We start from the raw sequence: 14,036 nt of genomic DNA on the forward strand, positions 1-14,036 counted from the left end.
AAAATCCACACGGCATTTATGTGTTTTTTATGAGGAACTGAGTTTTTTTGTTTGTTTTTGTTTTTTTGCAACACCCTTGTTCAGGAAGCTTTTCTGCCACTTGTACTCTGCAAATTCTGCACCTCTCTCAAAGCGAGCATTCTTGTTGCATGTTGCTGCTAATGGGTTGATCACTGCATTCTTTTACATTGTTTATGCTATTGTGACTGCCCCTTGGAGAATCTGTGGTTGATTGATTGGCCCTCTGGCTTTCTTCATTGTGACAGGAACTTGTGGTCATTCGTGTCCAAGTTCACAGAGTTGGATCCGAAAGCCCTTTTCCGGCTGTACCGACACGCACTAAAGAAAAGCGAGAATGCCGACAAGTCTGACCGTTCCAAGGATGGCGACAAGAAAGAACATGACAAGAAACCAAGGTTACATGATGAGGTGGGTCAACTGCAGCCCATAGTCACACTTAGGGAAATCAGATTGGGATGAGCTCCTTAGTACAGGATATTGTTATTTTCGTGAGATCAGATAAGTCTTTTGGAGAGTTTTATGGTTAGCTTAGTTTTGAACTAAGCTAACCACATCAGTGAGCATGTTTCTGGTTTGACGGGCAACACATGCAGTGATCTGAGCTGAGGTATCTCTATTCGAGAGACAAAAGGCGGCAGGGGCACTCTCAACACGAGCAAAACCTGTTCAGAAGCGAAAGTTGAGAATTTTGCCCATCGAGCCATACCCATTTGATGTCTGTAGCGTGAGGTCTATAGCGTGTGGCACGGGAGTGACTGAGGTGTTACACTGCATAGATGGAGTTAAATATTTAATGTCATTTTACGAGTTTCACGCTATGCTTTTTACACTTCCAAGCAACCCGAAGTGTTTGGCGTTTTGACTCCTTCGGTCTCAAGACTGTTATGCAGCTCAGGACATCCTGTAATCAATTTATCTCCTGCACATAGCCACAACTGGCACCTTTGCATGAGGTGCTTAGTTGGGTTTGTTTAGCCTCATGCTGTTAGTAATGCCAGATTACCTCTATGAATAGCACAAGGAATGGCTCACCCCTTTTGTGGTTGTGTACGAAGTTTATGGCTCACCCCTTTTGTGGTTGTGTACGAAGTTTATGGCTCACCCCTTTTGTGGTTGTGTACGAAGTTTATGGCTCACCCCTTTTGTGGTTGTGTACGAAGTTTCATGAGGATGTGCATTGGTATCAAAAGTGTAAAGTTGGACATGGGCCAGTGCCTCTTCGGTGCCTCTCACAGTACGGCACATGTCGCATGTTCTGTGGCGTGCCTTAAACCTGTGGTGTTCCAATTCCAATGTGCAGGGAAGCCAGCCCGGCACCACTCACAGCAGCCTTCATGGAACTGGACACGGAGGCCACCACAGCAGCCAGCATGGCCAGCATGGTAGCAGCCAGCATGGCAGCAGCCATGCTCAGCACGGCAGCAGTCAGCATGGCAGCAGCCAGTATGGTGGTCAGCATGGTTTGAAGAGGCATGCTGAGGATGACCACAAAAGGCCGAGCAAACGGCCGCACGAGGACAAACCAAGGGACAAAAGAAATGACAGCAGCAGCAGGTGAGCCAGCAAGGACTAACATGATTTGTAGGCTGTTTTCAGCTTGGGCTTGGGAGAGAACTGAGGCTTTGAGTTTTTCTTATTTTGTGCATGTCACGTGCGGTGCTCTACCATCCGAGCTGTGGCAGTGCTTTGCTCCTCTGCTTTAGTAGCTTGAGGGTACCCGCAAGCCCCACACCCAAGCAAAGCAACGACCGGGGAAAGTGTCCTTTGACAAATCTCTTGATGGTGATAATGCAGTAGAATCCTGAGGGTCTAAGACGAACGGCGATGTAGCTCACACCGTGACCATCAATGCGCTGCGTCAGCTATGATGACAGCAGGCACAAGGCTGTTTTAATATGCTTTCCATGGGTTCATGTGCAGCATATTCTACAGTTAGAAACTCAACAGTGTTGAAATGTGCTCTTTGCATGAGGCCATATCCAAATGAGCGTTCAGATGCATTGGTGCATGCTTAGAATACAAACTAGCTCAAAAGTTCAAACAGGAACTTCGAGTTGTTAATCGTTTTGACAAATAATGGAGCACTGAGTTGCAACATCTTTTTGCACTTTCTTTGAATTTGGCCTGCCAGATATTCAGTCAGTTATTGTGGCTGTTTGAGAGTTGAATCAATGGGATTTTGTTATACATCTACAAGTCTAGCCGTACATCTAAAGGCCACGAGAAGGTGTTATGCTGCTAGCTGAAATTCTAGTTTGCATTATGTGGTAGGTGGCGGTCCTCTTTGTGTATGCTTCAGCCTTCTTAAGGGGGGATGAGGGTCTTGAAAACTTTTTTTTTATTTGTTAACATATCTTTCTGAAACTTAGCACCTGGGTATATCATTGAATGCTGATTTCAAATATGCATTTAGATTTCAAATATCTCACCTGGAAGAAAATATATGGCAAAATAAAATATCCTAATTAGGTCATTTCTTACGGGCTTTATTAGTAATTTATCAGTTAAATAAACATTTTTAAAGAATAAGCAGACATTTGCAAAGGCCCAAAGCACATCCTAAAGCTAACAGAATGCCTACAAACTAATTTTGTTGATCATAAATAAACAACAAAGTTGGAAAGAAAAAATGACGTGGCGGTAATTAGCCCACACTTCGCCTAATTGCTCATATATCATGTTTAAAGGAAAAAAGAAAGCTTTAGCATGTGCTTTGGGCCTTTGCCAATGTCTACTTATTCTTAAAAAATCATTCTTTAACTGATAAATTACTATAAAGGCCCGTAAGAAATTGCCTAATTTGAATGTTATTTTGCGATACATTTTCTTCCAGGTGAGATATTTGAAATCTAAATGCATATTTGAAATCAGCATTCTATGACACACCTGCGTGCTAAGTTTCAACAAGTTATGTCGAAAAATAAAAAACAAGTTTTCAAGACCCTCATCCCCCCTTAAAAACTGCACATGACCAAAGCCCAGCATTCAAAGGCTCTGAACCAATGTTGTGAACAAGATTGGTACATTTTTCTAGAATAAAGCTAAGCCGGTATTGTTGGTGGTTGTCAGAACTTTTAGGGGCATTTTTATTGAATGATATGGTTAATTAGATAAAGTGGCAAATTTGTTCACAGGCATGAAGAATGTGTTAAACGTGCGACGTGAAGAATAGTTAAACATGCGACACAGTCGAGGCACGGTTGTACTGCTGACGCAGTGCTGCTGAGCCTCCGTTTCTCGCCGCCGCTTCCCTGTGCTTTCTGCTGCTGTGCTGCGACTGTCCGCCCTTTTCTTCCCTTCCCTACTCTTCACTGTACATCTACCATCTTCCCTTTCTCAGTGACCGCGCCTCCGTCTTTCTGCTTTCATAGCCAGCTTTAGTTTTTTTTTTCTTTTTTTTTTCTGTGTGCGCTGCGTGCTTTGCCTCACAGCCCCAAGGACGTTAAGAAGTTGGCTTCTCCTCACAGCTTCTGAGCTTGGTGGTGAAGCTATCTCAAAAAAAAAAAAACCGTTTTATTGTTTTTGGTATGCATTTATCACCGAATATTGGCCTCGTGCGAGCCGTGTTGTCATCATTCCGCGGCCATTCCGTCACCACGACCAGAGGCTCTTTACTTAAGCTGTGTTTTTTTTTTAATCTCTACTACAGTCCAACCTCGTTATAACGAAGTCGCATTTTGCACGGAAATTCGTTCGTTATATCCAATATTCGTTATAAAAGTATGCACTGAAATTCCCGCAGAAAAGGTCGCTAATAAGCCCAAGTAAAGAGTACTTTAAGATGGACAGCACAGGGTTGAAAAAATGCACTATTTTTGAATTTAACGCGTGGTATAAGCATATGAAACCTCGCCTTACATTTCGTACTGGAAAGCAAGAGCGAACTCACAAATCGGGATGCATGGCCAGGTGCAAAAACTGATTTATTTAAAAAACGACGTAATCTCCGTTTGGTGGCACTTCACACTATTTGACAGGTTATATTTCTAGACAAAATCAACACAGAGCAGCGCTTTCCCGATGTCAGCTGATTTGGCCACAGGTAGGTTCTCGAGGTACCCCCTCAACTTCCTGGCCATGTCAGCGGCCTCGGCGCTGCTGAGAGCTCGCACTTCGCCATCTTCACATGCATCGCTGTTCCCAGCATCATCTGCAGAAACCACCTGATCAGCAATTTCTTGGTCAGTCAGTTTGGGCGCCACAGCCAAGTTGTCATCTGCACAGATGAATTCCTCGAACGTAACGTTCGGAACCGCCAGCTGACGCCGTGTCGTCTCGCCGAAATTGTCCGCTTGCCTCCCAGTTGCATGCGGAAGCTTTCTGCCTACTTCTCGCAGTTCTCGGCGCCAACGGCTGCTTCTTCGCCAGACAAGACGTGGCAAACAATCCGATGGCGGTCATTAAATCGCTGCAGCCAGCCACTGCTTGCATGAAAGTCATTGTGGCCTCTGATGGAAGTGAGACTTCTCGCCTTCATTTGAAGGACGGCACCAGACACAGGCAGGTTACGCGCTATAACGTCCTTGAACCATGCAAACAAGGCATCTTCAACATCCTGTCTTGCTGTCATTCTTCACAGGGCCTGCAGAGTGGGCGTTTGCAATCTTTGCCTTGCGCTCAAGATAACCATCTTATCTAGATAGATAAGAAAGCTAGGCGCAACACCGAAGTCCGTGGCAATGACTTTTCCTTGCGCCCGCTGTCAACTGCCCTGAATATCTTTATCTTCGTTTCAAGCGAAACTGCTGTTTGTTAAGACTCGTTCCGCGACGGCGCCTACAGATTGAACTGCAGAGATAGCACGCGCGGGTCGGAAATTGCGACGGCGGGGGTGGCCGGGGAGCGGGCGTCGGTTCGATCACGTGCTAGGCAGCCGTTGATGCTAGATTCATTCGCTCTCCCTAGATGGCGTCGCATGCGGAAGCGCGGGTGATTCAAACACATTTTAGGTGTGCGCGCTTCAAAAGATCAAAATTTAGCGTGTTTTGAGATTTTTCCTACTTGTTTGCGCATTTTGAGCCCCGTGAATACAAAAACTGCTTCATTATAACCGATACAGTGTCAAATTTTGAATTTTTCGTTTCGTTATACAGATAGAACTCCCTTAGGAATAAAGCATGTCCAACCAAACTTTTCTTTCACTTCGTTATATCCGATAATTCGTTGTATCCGTGTTTGTTATAACGAGGTTCGACTGTATAACCAAAAAAGAAAATGTACAGTAGCCTATGGGAGGTAAAATGAGACCGCAGTTTCACTTTACTATATCAGAGATTTTACCATATCCGAGTTTATTATAGCGGGGTTCTACTGTAATAGTATGCCATTTAACCTTGTTCTTAAACCCTGGTTACTGTTAGGTGCAGTACTCTGCGTGTGGGTTAAAACTTCCACGTCTGTGCAGTGGGCCGGCATGGTGCTGGTCTTTGGCATCCAAGTTGTTGTAGTTGCAAGCATGTGTCCATTCTGACAATGTTTCAGCAACAGCCATGGCAAAGGTGGTGGCAGTGGCTCTTACCGGGACCGGGGCAGCAGCAGTGGCTACCAGAAGGGTTCCAACAGCTACAGCCATCCTCCCCACCGGCCCTCATCTTTCCCGCCTGGCCAAGAACGTTGGAACCACGACAACTCTGCCTCTGGCTGGGACTACAAGGACAGGTTGGTCCTCTGAAATGGCTGCATGAACTTTGCTAGTGTTAGGTCAGGGATCTCAACTAAGATGTTGCTTTTGTTTGCATTAGAGCCTTTCTTTATTTCTGCATAGCTTGTACAGTGTATTGTTGGTACCGGAGACTGTTTTTCAGATTTCAGGCAAAGCTAAGAAACCCATCTGCTTTTTGCAAGCACTTAGTGCCAGGTTTTTGTGACCACCCTGCCTTGGTTGGCCCTTCAGCTATTGAGGGGGACCCTGGTCTTTGGGCCCTGGTGTTTAAAAAAAATTATTAATGAAGTCGCAGTTATGAAATCTTCAGGAAGTGTGTATTTTTGTGTGCTGTTTCTAAATATGTCATTTGATTTCATATAAAACAAGTGCTTTTGCACTTGTGGAATATGTTATGTAATTTTTTGGTTGGAGCTTTTAAGAAATTTTGCACAAGAAGCTTGCTTAAATGCATGGTGTTACTTTTTCGTGACATCAAGGGACACAGTGAGGGTGAAGTTATCATCCTGCCTGCCATAGAACATGAATTGTGAATGTCACTCCAGAAAGAGGGATACAAATTTCTCTTCACATTTCTGAAGTGGCACACCAGAACCCCATAACTTAACTTCTATAATAGGCAGGATGATAGTTTTACCCTTATTGCATTTCTCGAGTTCCACAGAAACCAATGGCATGCATTTCAGCAAGTTCCCTGCAGCGAATGCTTTCTCCAAAAGACTTGAATAGCATATCACATAAGTGCACAAGAACTTGTTTTGCAAGAAATTAAATGGCATATTTAGATTCAGCACACAAAATTGCATGTTTCCTGAAAATTGCATAATCCTGCCTATCGTAAAAGTTGAGTTATGGGGTTTTTAACTCGCTACTTCAGAAATAGAAAGAAAAATTTGTATCCCTGTTTCTTGAGTGGCAACAAAAACTCTATAATAGGCAGGATGATAGTTTTACCCTTATTGCATTTCTCGAGTTCCACAGAAACCAATGGCATGCATTTCAGCAAGTTCCCTGCAGCGAATGCTTTTGGTCTCCAAAAGACTTGAATAGCATATCACATAAGTGCACAAGAACTTGTTTTGCAAGAAATTAAATGGCATATTTAGATTCAGCACACAAAATTGCATGTTTCCTGAAAATTGCATAATCCTGCCTATCGTAAAAGTTGAGTTATGGGGTTTTTAACTCGCTACTTCAGAAATAGAAAGAAAAATTTGTATCCCTGTTTCTTGAGTGGCAACAAAAACTCTATAACTCAACTTACGGGCAGGCTGCCACAAGTTACAGGCAGGCTGACAGACAAACATCAGTGATATCCGAGATTAGGGGTTTTAGTACTAACACACTAATAAATAAAGTAGGTGAAAAAAAGTGTAAGGTTGAGGCATGCATGGATTTAGGCGACTGGGAAAACACAAAAAGCACCCCGTAGAATCCAGTTTGAGAGCCCCTGCTTTAAAAAGGTCGCTCTATGTCCACTAAGAAAAGCAAATGAATAATGACTGAACGGCTGTTTTCCAATGTCAGGTGGGGCTAGGAATGGTTAATAAGTGCAGCTCGTGCACAGTCTCTTCACATCTTTGTTATCTGCAGTGTATTTTGTTACATAGGTGGCCTTCTAAAAACAAGCCACTTTTTCCCCCACTCTTCCAGGTATAACAATGATTACAACAAGCATGACCCATACCGTCATTATCAGGGAAATCGCGTGGATGACCAAGCCTACAAACGAGACAAAGACCCCCGGACGCAGCATCCTGACCGAAGGTGAGGTTATGTATGTGATCATTCTCAGCAGCTCATAGCATCACGAGAACAGAGCACACAAGAGACACGGAAGACAAACAAGCGCTGATGCTGAAAATGATGCAGCACCAACTAGCCCGACTGCCTGTCCTATTCAAGTTTAATTATATGAACACAGTATTGACGTTCACATCAGCTTTGCTTGTGAGGTGCTGATTCGGTGATGAATTTTTGCCTCATAGTTTCTGACTGCAATAGAATCTCATTCACAGTTGACAGGAACATCCAACAAATACACATTTATAGTAGTGTGCCTCATGCATCAATAATGACTTTGCTCATGGTTGCTTTCCTAGAGAACTGTGAATCAGTTGTTTTTGTGCCCCACGAGGTGAAATTTATTCGCTGCTGTTGCAGCAAGAATGTCAGCATTGAACAAAAACCTGGCCATGGGAGCCAGCTTATCCATGGGGAGCAAACTTGTGTTCACAGGGTCTTAGTGAGAAAATAGTGACCAAGGTTCTCCAACATGCCCAGATTGCATCACGATTCATCGGCAGCAGCCCATGTGATGTACCAGAACACAGTAGAATCTCGGTGATACGAATCTCACGAGGTCGGAAAAAAAAAGAAAATAGTTTCAATCCAAACCAAAAAAAATCCACATGCAAAAGCATGGAAATGTATTAACGGAGATCTGTTTATGGCTGACAGGGTTTATTTACAGCCATGCAGCCACTGGTCACTATTCCTTGTGCGTACAGTGCGGCTAGCAATCATGTACAAGGTGATGTGCGGGCTGTGCGCTGTGGCTCACTACTCGCGATCCTTACCGGACAATCACGAAGTCAGTGCTGAGTGCTTGAGGGTATGGTTGCGGCTCATGCGTTCGTATCATCCACATTGCTGCAGGAGAGTGTTCAGAACATCCGAAATTCGGCACATCGTGCACAATGCACTTCGGCCGGGGATTGTTACGAATTCGTGTCAACCGTATTCATATCATGGAGATTCTACTGTACTGGGTTTCTGTGTAGTTTCATCTCAGTGCTGGCTTTCCTGAGCATTTGTCAGGAGTCCTCAAAAATGTGGTTAGCTAAATTGGGTTCCTTCCGCAATTCCTCTTGATTCGCGTCAAATTGATGCTAATTGGCAATGGAATGTTCATCATGACATGCATATACTTTAGTTGAATTCGGCCCTGGGAGGAGACATGCACACACTGATCGAGAGCTCTCGCAGCTTTTGCACCTGTCTATATCAAGACCAGTTCTTAATGTCCGTGTATATTCGCCTTTGCAGCAAACCAAGCTTGGCTTATATTTGCATTCTGAGTCAACATTTAACTATCTGAAGCAGTGAACTGCTACACAGACCTGTGTGATTTACAGCAGCAAGATTGTCTTAGCTCTGTCAACTGTGCTTTGCACAAGTGTGAGGTGCCAGCAGTGCTATCACTCAGGTGGACGTAGTAATTGCTGGATTTGTAGGTTGCCCCATTGCGGGCCAATTGGTTAATTCATTCAGGCAGAACTTGTCCCATCATATTAAGTATGAAATGCTTTTAGCTCCCGTTGTCGGCAGTGTGGTGACGTCACGCCGAGACCGAGAGCCATCATCCGGGCACTGAAATCCACTCATCCGGGCTCTGAAACGAGAACATCCGGGCACCATACCAGACTTACTCTCTAAGCCCTCCTACGCGACCGGCATGCAAGCGCCGGTTGGTCTCCAAACGAGTCACAAAAAATAACTGCTGCCAGTGCCTTCTCAATGTTTATCAAGATATCAGTCGAGCTGGCGTTTGATAATGCACGGAATTATAATTTCCGATTTCTAATAACGCGTCAAAAAGCACATGCATGCCACATCCGGGCACCGTAGGAGATTTAAGGAGACTCTCTAAGCCCTCCTACAGGACTGGCTGTATTGTGTGAACTGGAACAGGGTGGTGGAACAGTGGTGGCTTCCTCCTTCCTGTATGAGAGAAGCCAACAGCCACAGAAACCAAGGAGCACAGGGGATTTTTTAATTTATTTTTTTTTTGTGTGGTGTTGATCAAGTAAGAATATTACTGTTGCTTAAAGCTAATTGATTAGAAAAGCAGAAGAAAAAACAACCACATGCCGCTGCAGTTCGGGTGTCCACTGTGATGACAGAGAATTACTGCTCCATTTCCTGTCCTCAAAAACCGTGTTCAAAGGGCAGTTCCTACCTTCCTGTAAGGTGTGGCTCCGCTCGGGTGTCCACTGAGATGGCAGAGAATTACTGTGTAATTTCCTTTCCTTTCCTCAAAAAGCGTCGCATTTGAAGGGTGCTGAACAGGTGGTGGTGTTCCGCTGACTGCCTGGCAGTGCTACAACACGCTGTTGCGTTCCACTCCTAAAGGCGAAGCTTAAGCGTCATTAATTAGCAGTTTATTAGTATTTAGTCATTAATCAGCCATTACACACTAATCAGTAATTTGTCATTACTTCGTCATGAATTATGTGTGACGTAATCCAGTGGTAACATCACCAGTGTCACATACGCAAAGTGGTGCTGAAAACGCTTTCGCCTCTACGCACTTCGGACGGTTTCGAACGCGCTGCATACACATTCTTGTCAGGCCTGCGTCTCGTCGTGTCCGCGTGCACTTCGCATTATGCCCGTAAACATTTCATGCTTACTCTACTCTCGGTTACGGGAGAGGCAGAGATTTTTTTGTTTTTACCAGCTCTGTCACTGTCTTTTTTTTGTGTGTGAAGTTTCATTCTTGGCCCACCAAAATTATCTTCATTCAGAAATTATCTTCGCTCGCGGTTGGTGCAGGTACCATGGCGGTGGTGGTGGAGGGAGCAACTTTGCGCCATATGGCATGCCCCCTGTGGCAGGATCTGTCCCGTACGGAAGTGGTTACGGGGCAGTGCCACCTGTTCCAGCCAGTACCCTGCAACCACCCCCACCAGGGGTCATGGGTGAGCACCACACTAGCCCCTTGGCTCCCTACAGCCCTTACCAGGGACACGGTGACTCATGGCGGCGGAAAGAACGCACCAACAGCGGGGGAAGCAGTGGCGGCAGCTACTCACGGCCACCTGGCAGTGCCGGCCACTTCGATCGGCCATCGGACGCTCCTCCAAAGCATGTATAGGTCACACCTCAGCTGCACTTCAAGACAGTGTGTGCCCCTTTGGGAAACTGTGCTCTGCCCAAAAGTGTGGCTTCGCGAGGCTGCCAAGCAAGACTGAATTCAACTGATGACTGTGCACCGCTCACTCAAAGACTACGGAGTGGTCACTCTTTGTCTTCGTTGCTCATGTTGTTCAAAGGACGAATTCAACATTTTGTGGAGTTATTTCTTTACAGGGAGGACTTCTTGTGGGAGGTTTGTGCCACAACACAAATGGCTACCCCTTAAGATCCTGTGTTCGCGTTGATATCACTTGAATGAATTACCAGTGTAGAAATGGTCTGTGAATGTCTGCGGGTATGTTTTGTTAAGGGTGCGCTGTTATATGGAGATGAGGTCTGCATGCTCTCTTGATAGGCTTTTGCCTTGCGTTTTGGCTCTCTTGGCTGTCAATCTGCCTGCACATGTCGGTGGCCATATATTGCCTTCTCAAATGCATTCCAACTTCTTGATATGAATCTAAACAATCTGTGATTCACTGTGCAGCACTCGCAAAAACAATGCTGCCAGCTTTCGTGTTACCGCTTGAACTGTTACGGCTGGCAAAGTACTTGGCTGTGGACGCCATGAGGAGGTGCGAGTCTCTTTGCCTATGTGTATATGTGTGTGTGTGTATGGGGGGGGGGGGGGGGGGGGTGTACAGACTGGCACTAGTATGTACAGAATTGTGTAATTTCATAAGTTCATGTCATTGTGCTAGGCTCTGTTATTTTTTTTTTTTTGTATGAATGCATTTGCTGTGATCGTTCACTCAACAAGCCATTTTTTTGTCTAGAACTAGCTCATCAAGCAGTTCCTGTTGCCACAGGCCGAGAGTTGCAGGGAAAGTGCCGTGTAGATAGCACAAAGTATTTTCTTCATTTGAAAGTGCGCACAATGGACACGTGTTAATAACAAATAACATGCACAAGTCATCTGTGGCCAAAGATGGTTCTGCTAATCGCACAAGAAATGTCATATTTTGGGTTCACATGATGCCACAAGGACACCTGTGAGTTTTATTTTTGCTTTGGGAAGAATGGCCTAGTGTGCAAAGCTCGGTGCAAAGTTGCAGGGGATATCTGAATCATGATGAGACAAGTGCAGTGAATTTGTGGCTGCTCGCCTTTGTGGTGTGTGCAACACATTGGGATTGTGCAGTAGGCACGGTCAGGCTCAAGGTCTTGAACCGTGTCGCGTTAGATGGACAGAACTTTTGTTCGGGATGATACCAGTGCTCATGTGATTAAGCTGTGAAGGGACATTGTGAAAACAGCTCGGTAAGTGACCTCATGCATGAATTAACAAAAACTATGTACAGTGTGGTGATGTGATAGCTTGAAATTGGTGAGCTTTTGCGGGTCTGTGCACATCGGAATCAAAACTTTGTGTGATGAATAGTGTACATAAATGAGTGTGATTACTTGGGTAGCAGTCAATGAGCGGCATTGTTGGGGGACCAAACGCTAGTCCCAAAAATATGTACAGAGAGAGAGAGTGCTTATTTAGTAGTCAATTTTTGTAATATGTTTGTAAAGGAGAAAAGAGAGACTTGATGGAAATGTCGTCTCCTTCCTTTCTAAACTTGGCGCTTATACACAACCATGCACAATAAGACATCGGGCTGTAAGCTGCAACATTGTACACTGTACGCTGCAGCTTTCAAGCATTGAGTTATCTGCCTTTGTTGTTGTTGGAAAGGTGATGAAAATTGCATGTTTTCACCAGAGTAGTATAGTCAGCTTCATTTTGGCATCTCTGTACATTTATTTATATTATTTATATTGACAATAAGATTGTGTTTTTGAGACCTTAGGTGGCCTGCAGTGTCCATAAAATAGCCTTGCAGTTAATATACACCAAGCACACATGGGGCCCTTCGTTCTGTTTTTTTTTTTTTCTAATTCAGGTATGAAAATGTGGCAGTATAATCCTTTCCAATGAGGGCTCCATAGGCATTGTCATATTGCTTGGTAGGCCATTGTGTGTATCCTGCACTAGCGCATTGAAAGCAGCAGTGGAACCAGTTTGTTGCTGCTTAGAGAGGGCTCATTTCGACGTCTTGCTCATCCAATTTCGTGTTAATATTGGTGTACAAATGGGTTATTTAGCAAGTTTCATCCTTCACGTTTTTTTCTTGTTTTTTATTGAAAGCGCTATTTGCACTTGATTTTGATTTGTTCATGGAATGCTCTGTTTTTTGTTCATTTTTCTTGAAAGATACAGAAATGACTAGTTGCATCAAGAAGCTTTTCCCCACATCACACATCGCCTACTTTTGTTCTTGCACTGCGAAAAGAAACATTCAAAACTAGTGCGGCAATTTTAAGTGCACAGCAGCCTTGGAAAACTTTCTGCCTATCCTCTTCCTGTCTCGCACAACATACTTTTCAAACTTATCTTCATATCAATCCAAGTCATAGGTAATGAGCATTAAAACAACTTCACACTGCTCTAAAACAAGTACAAGACATCTGCTGGTTTCCATGTGTTGTTTCTGATGTTGTTTCAAATTAAATTTTTTTGAAGGAGCATTTTTCTGGTAGAAACCACGTTTAGCCTGCTTTTTCGGAAATCTGCTAGAGGTGCGAGAATTGGGTGACACTTGGTTTTGCCTGAAAACAGAGGGCCCCATGTCTGGCCCTGTGGCTAATGGCCTACACTGATGGAACACCTCGTTTGAAAGAAGATGGTGTTCTGTTTCTGTGATAAATCTAAGTAAATTCACGCTTGTCTTCAAACTGCTTGTTTGATTTGTGCTATTTTAGTTCAGAACTCCTGCAGTCCGCGAGCATTTTCTTTTTTCGTGTTAGTAAATGATGAACTGATGATGATGAGAAAAAGCATTGGTTTGTGTTTACACTTGTCCGTTAAAAAAGCAGGCAGTCGGATGGTACTGTAACAGTAAAATCATCAGTGGGGACTCCTGCACGAAGTGACGAGACTTGGCTGCAGAGCTTGGCTGCGGCCGCTTCATTGTTCAGTCATCTCGTGTTATCAGACAAGTACACTTGCACTAGCACTCAGTTTTTAGGACTTTAAACAGCTTAAAGCACAATAAGGGGATGCTCTACAACATCCTTTTCTCTTCCAGAGCTCCTACCAAGGTTTCACTGAACTGTTTAGATATATGGGTATTGTCGCAGCAAGCGTCAGCCGCTACTTTGTTTTGTTGAAACCGTGCTAGGAAAACAAACTTCGCATGCAAGAGCGGACACATTATTAAGCCACAACGCCATCTGCTATTGGCTAGCCTCACGAGCCACTTCTGGGTGTTGGGTGTATTTTTCTGCAAACCCAGAATCTGAGCTGCAGCAATTCGGCAGCCCTTGTGCAGCTCATCGCACGAATGCTGAGCGTGCCATAGGCCATAGCGTGGCACGTCACCATGAATTATCGCCACATGCGGTTAGTGCTTTAATAACGAGGGGAAATAAGAAAAAGTGCAAGCACATT

General features: G+C 44.4%; 1 protein-coding gene across 9 annotated transcripts in view; it reads left to right on the forward strand.

Moving 5' to 3' along the window:
* The window catches only part of Chd1 (chromodomain-helicase-DNA-binding protein 1), a 52,699-nt gene extending 41,474 nt beyond the window's left edge, over positions 1–11,225 (forward strand). For 8 of the 9 annotated variants that reach the window (XM_089545319.1, XM_089545320.1, XM_089545327.1 and 5 more), the window contains 5 exons: positions 267–429; positions 1,322–1,575; positions 5,503–5,679; positions 7,337–7,450; positions 10,241–11,225. In XM_089545319.1, the coding sequence (XP_089401445.1) occupies positions 267–429; positions 1,322–1,575; positions 5,503–5,679; positions 7,337–7,450; positions 10,241–10,562 (1,030 nt within the window). In that variant the 3' untranslated portion in view covers positions 10,563–11,225. The remainder of the gene's footprint in view (positions 1–266; positions 430–1,321; positions 1,576–5,502; positions 5,680–7,336; positions 7,451–10,240) is intronic. The other variant, XM_089545321.1, reaches the window with a different exon arrangement.
* Positions 11,226–14,036: the final 2,811 nt, after the last annotated feature.

This window comes from Amblyomma mixtum, chromosome 5 (genome assembly GCF_055824585.1).
Source record: "Amblyomma mixtum isolate Tamu chromosome 5, ASM5582458v1, whole genome shotgun sequence".
Classification (NCBI taxonomy): Eukaryota; Metazoa; Arthropoda; class Arachnida; order Ixodida; family Ixodidae; genus Amblyomma; species Amblyomma mixtum.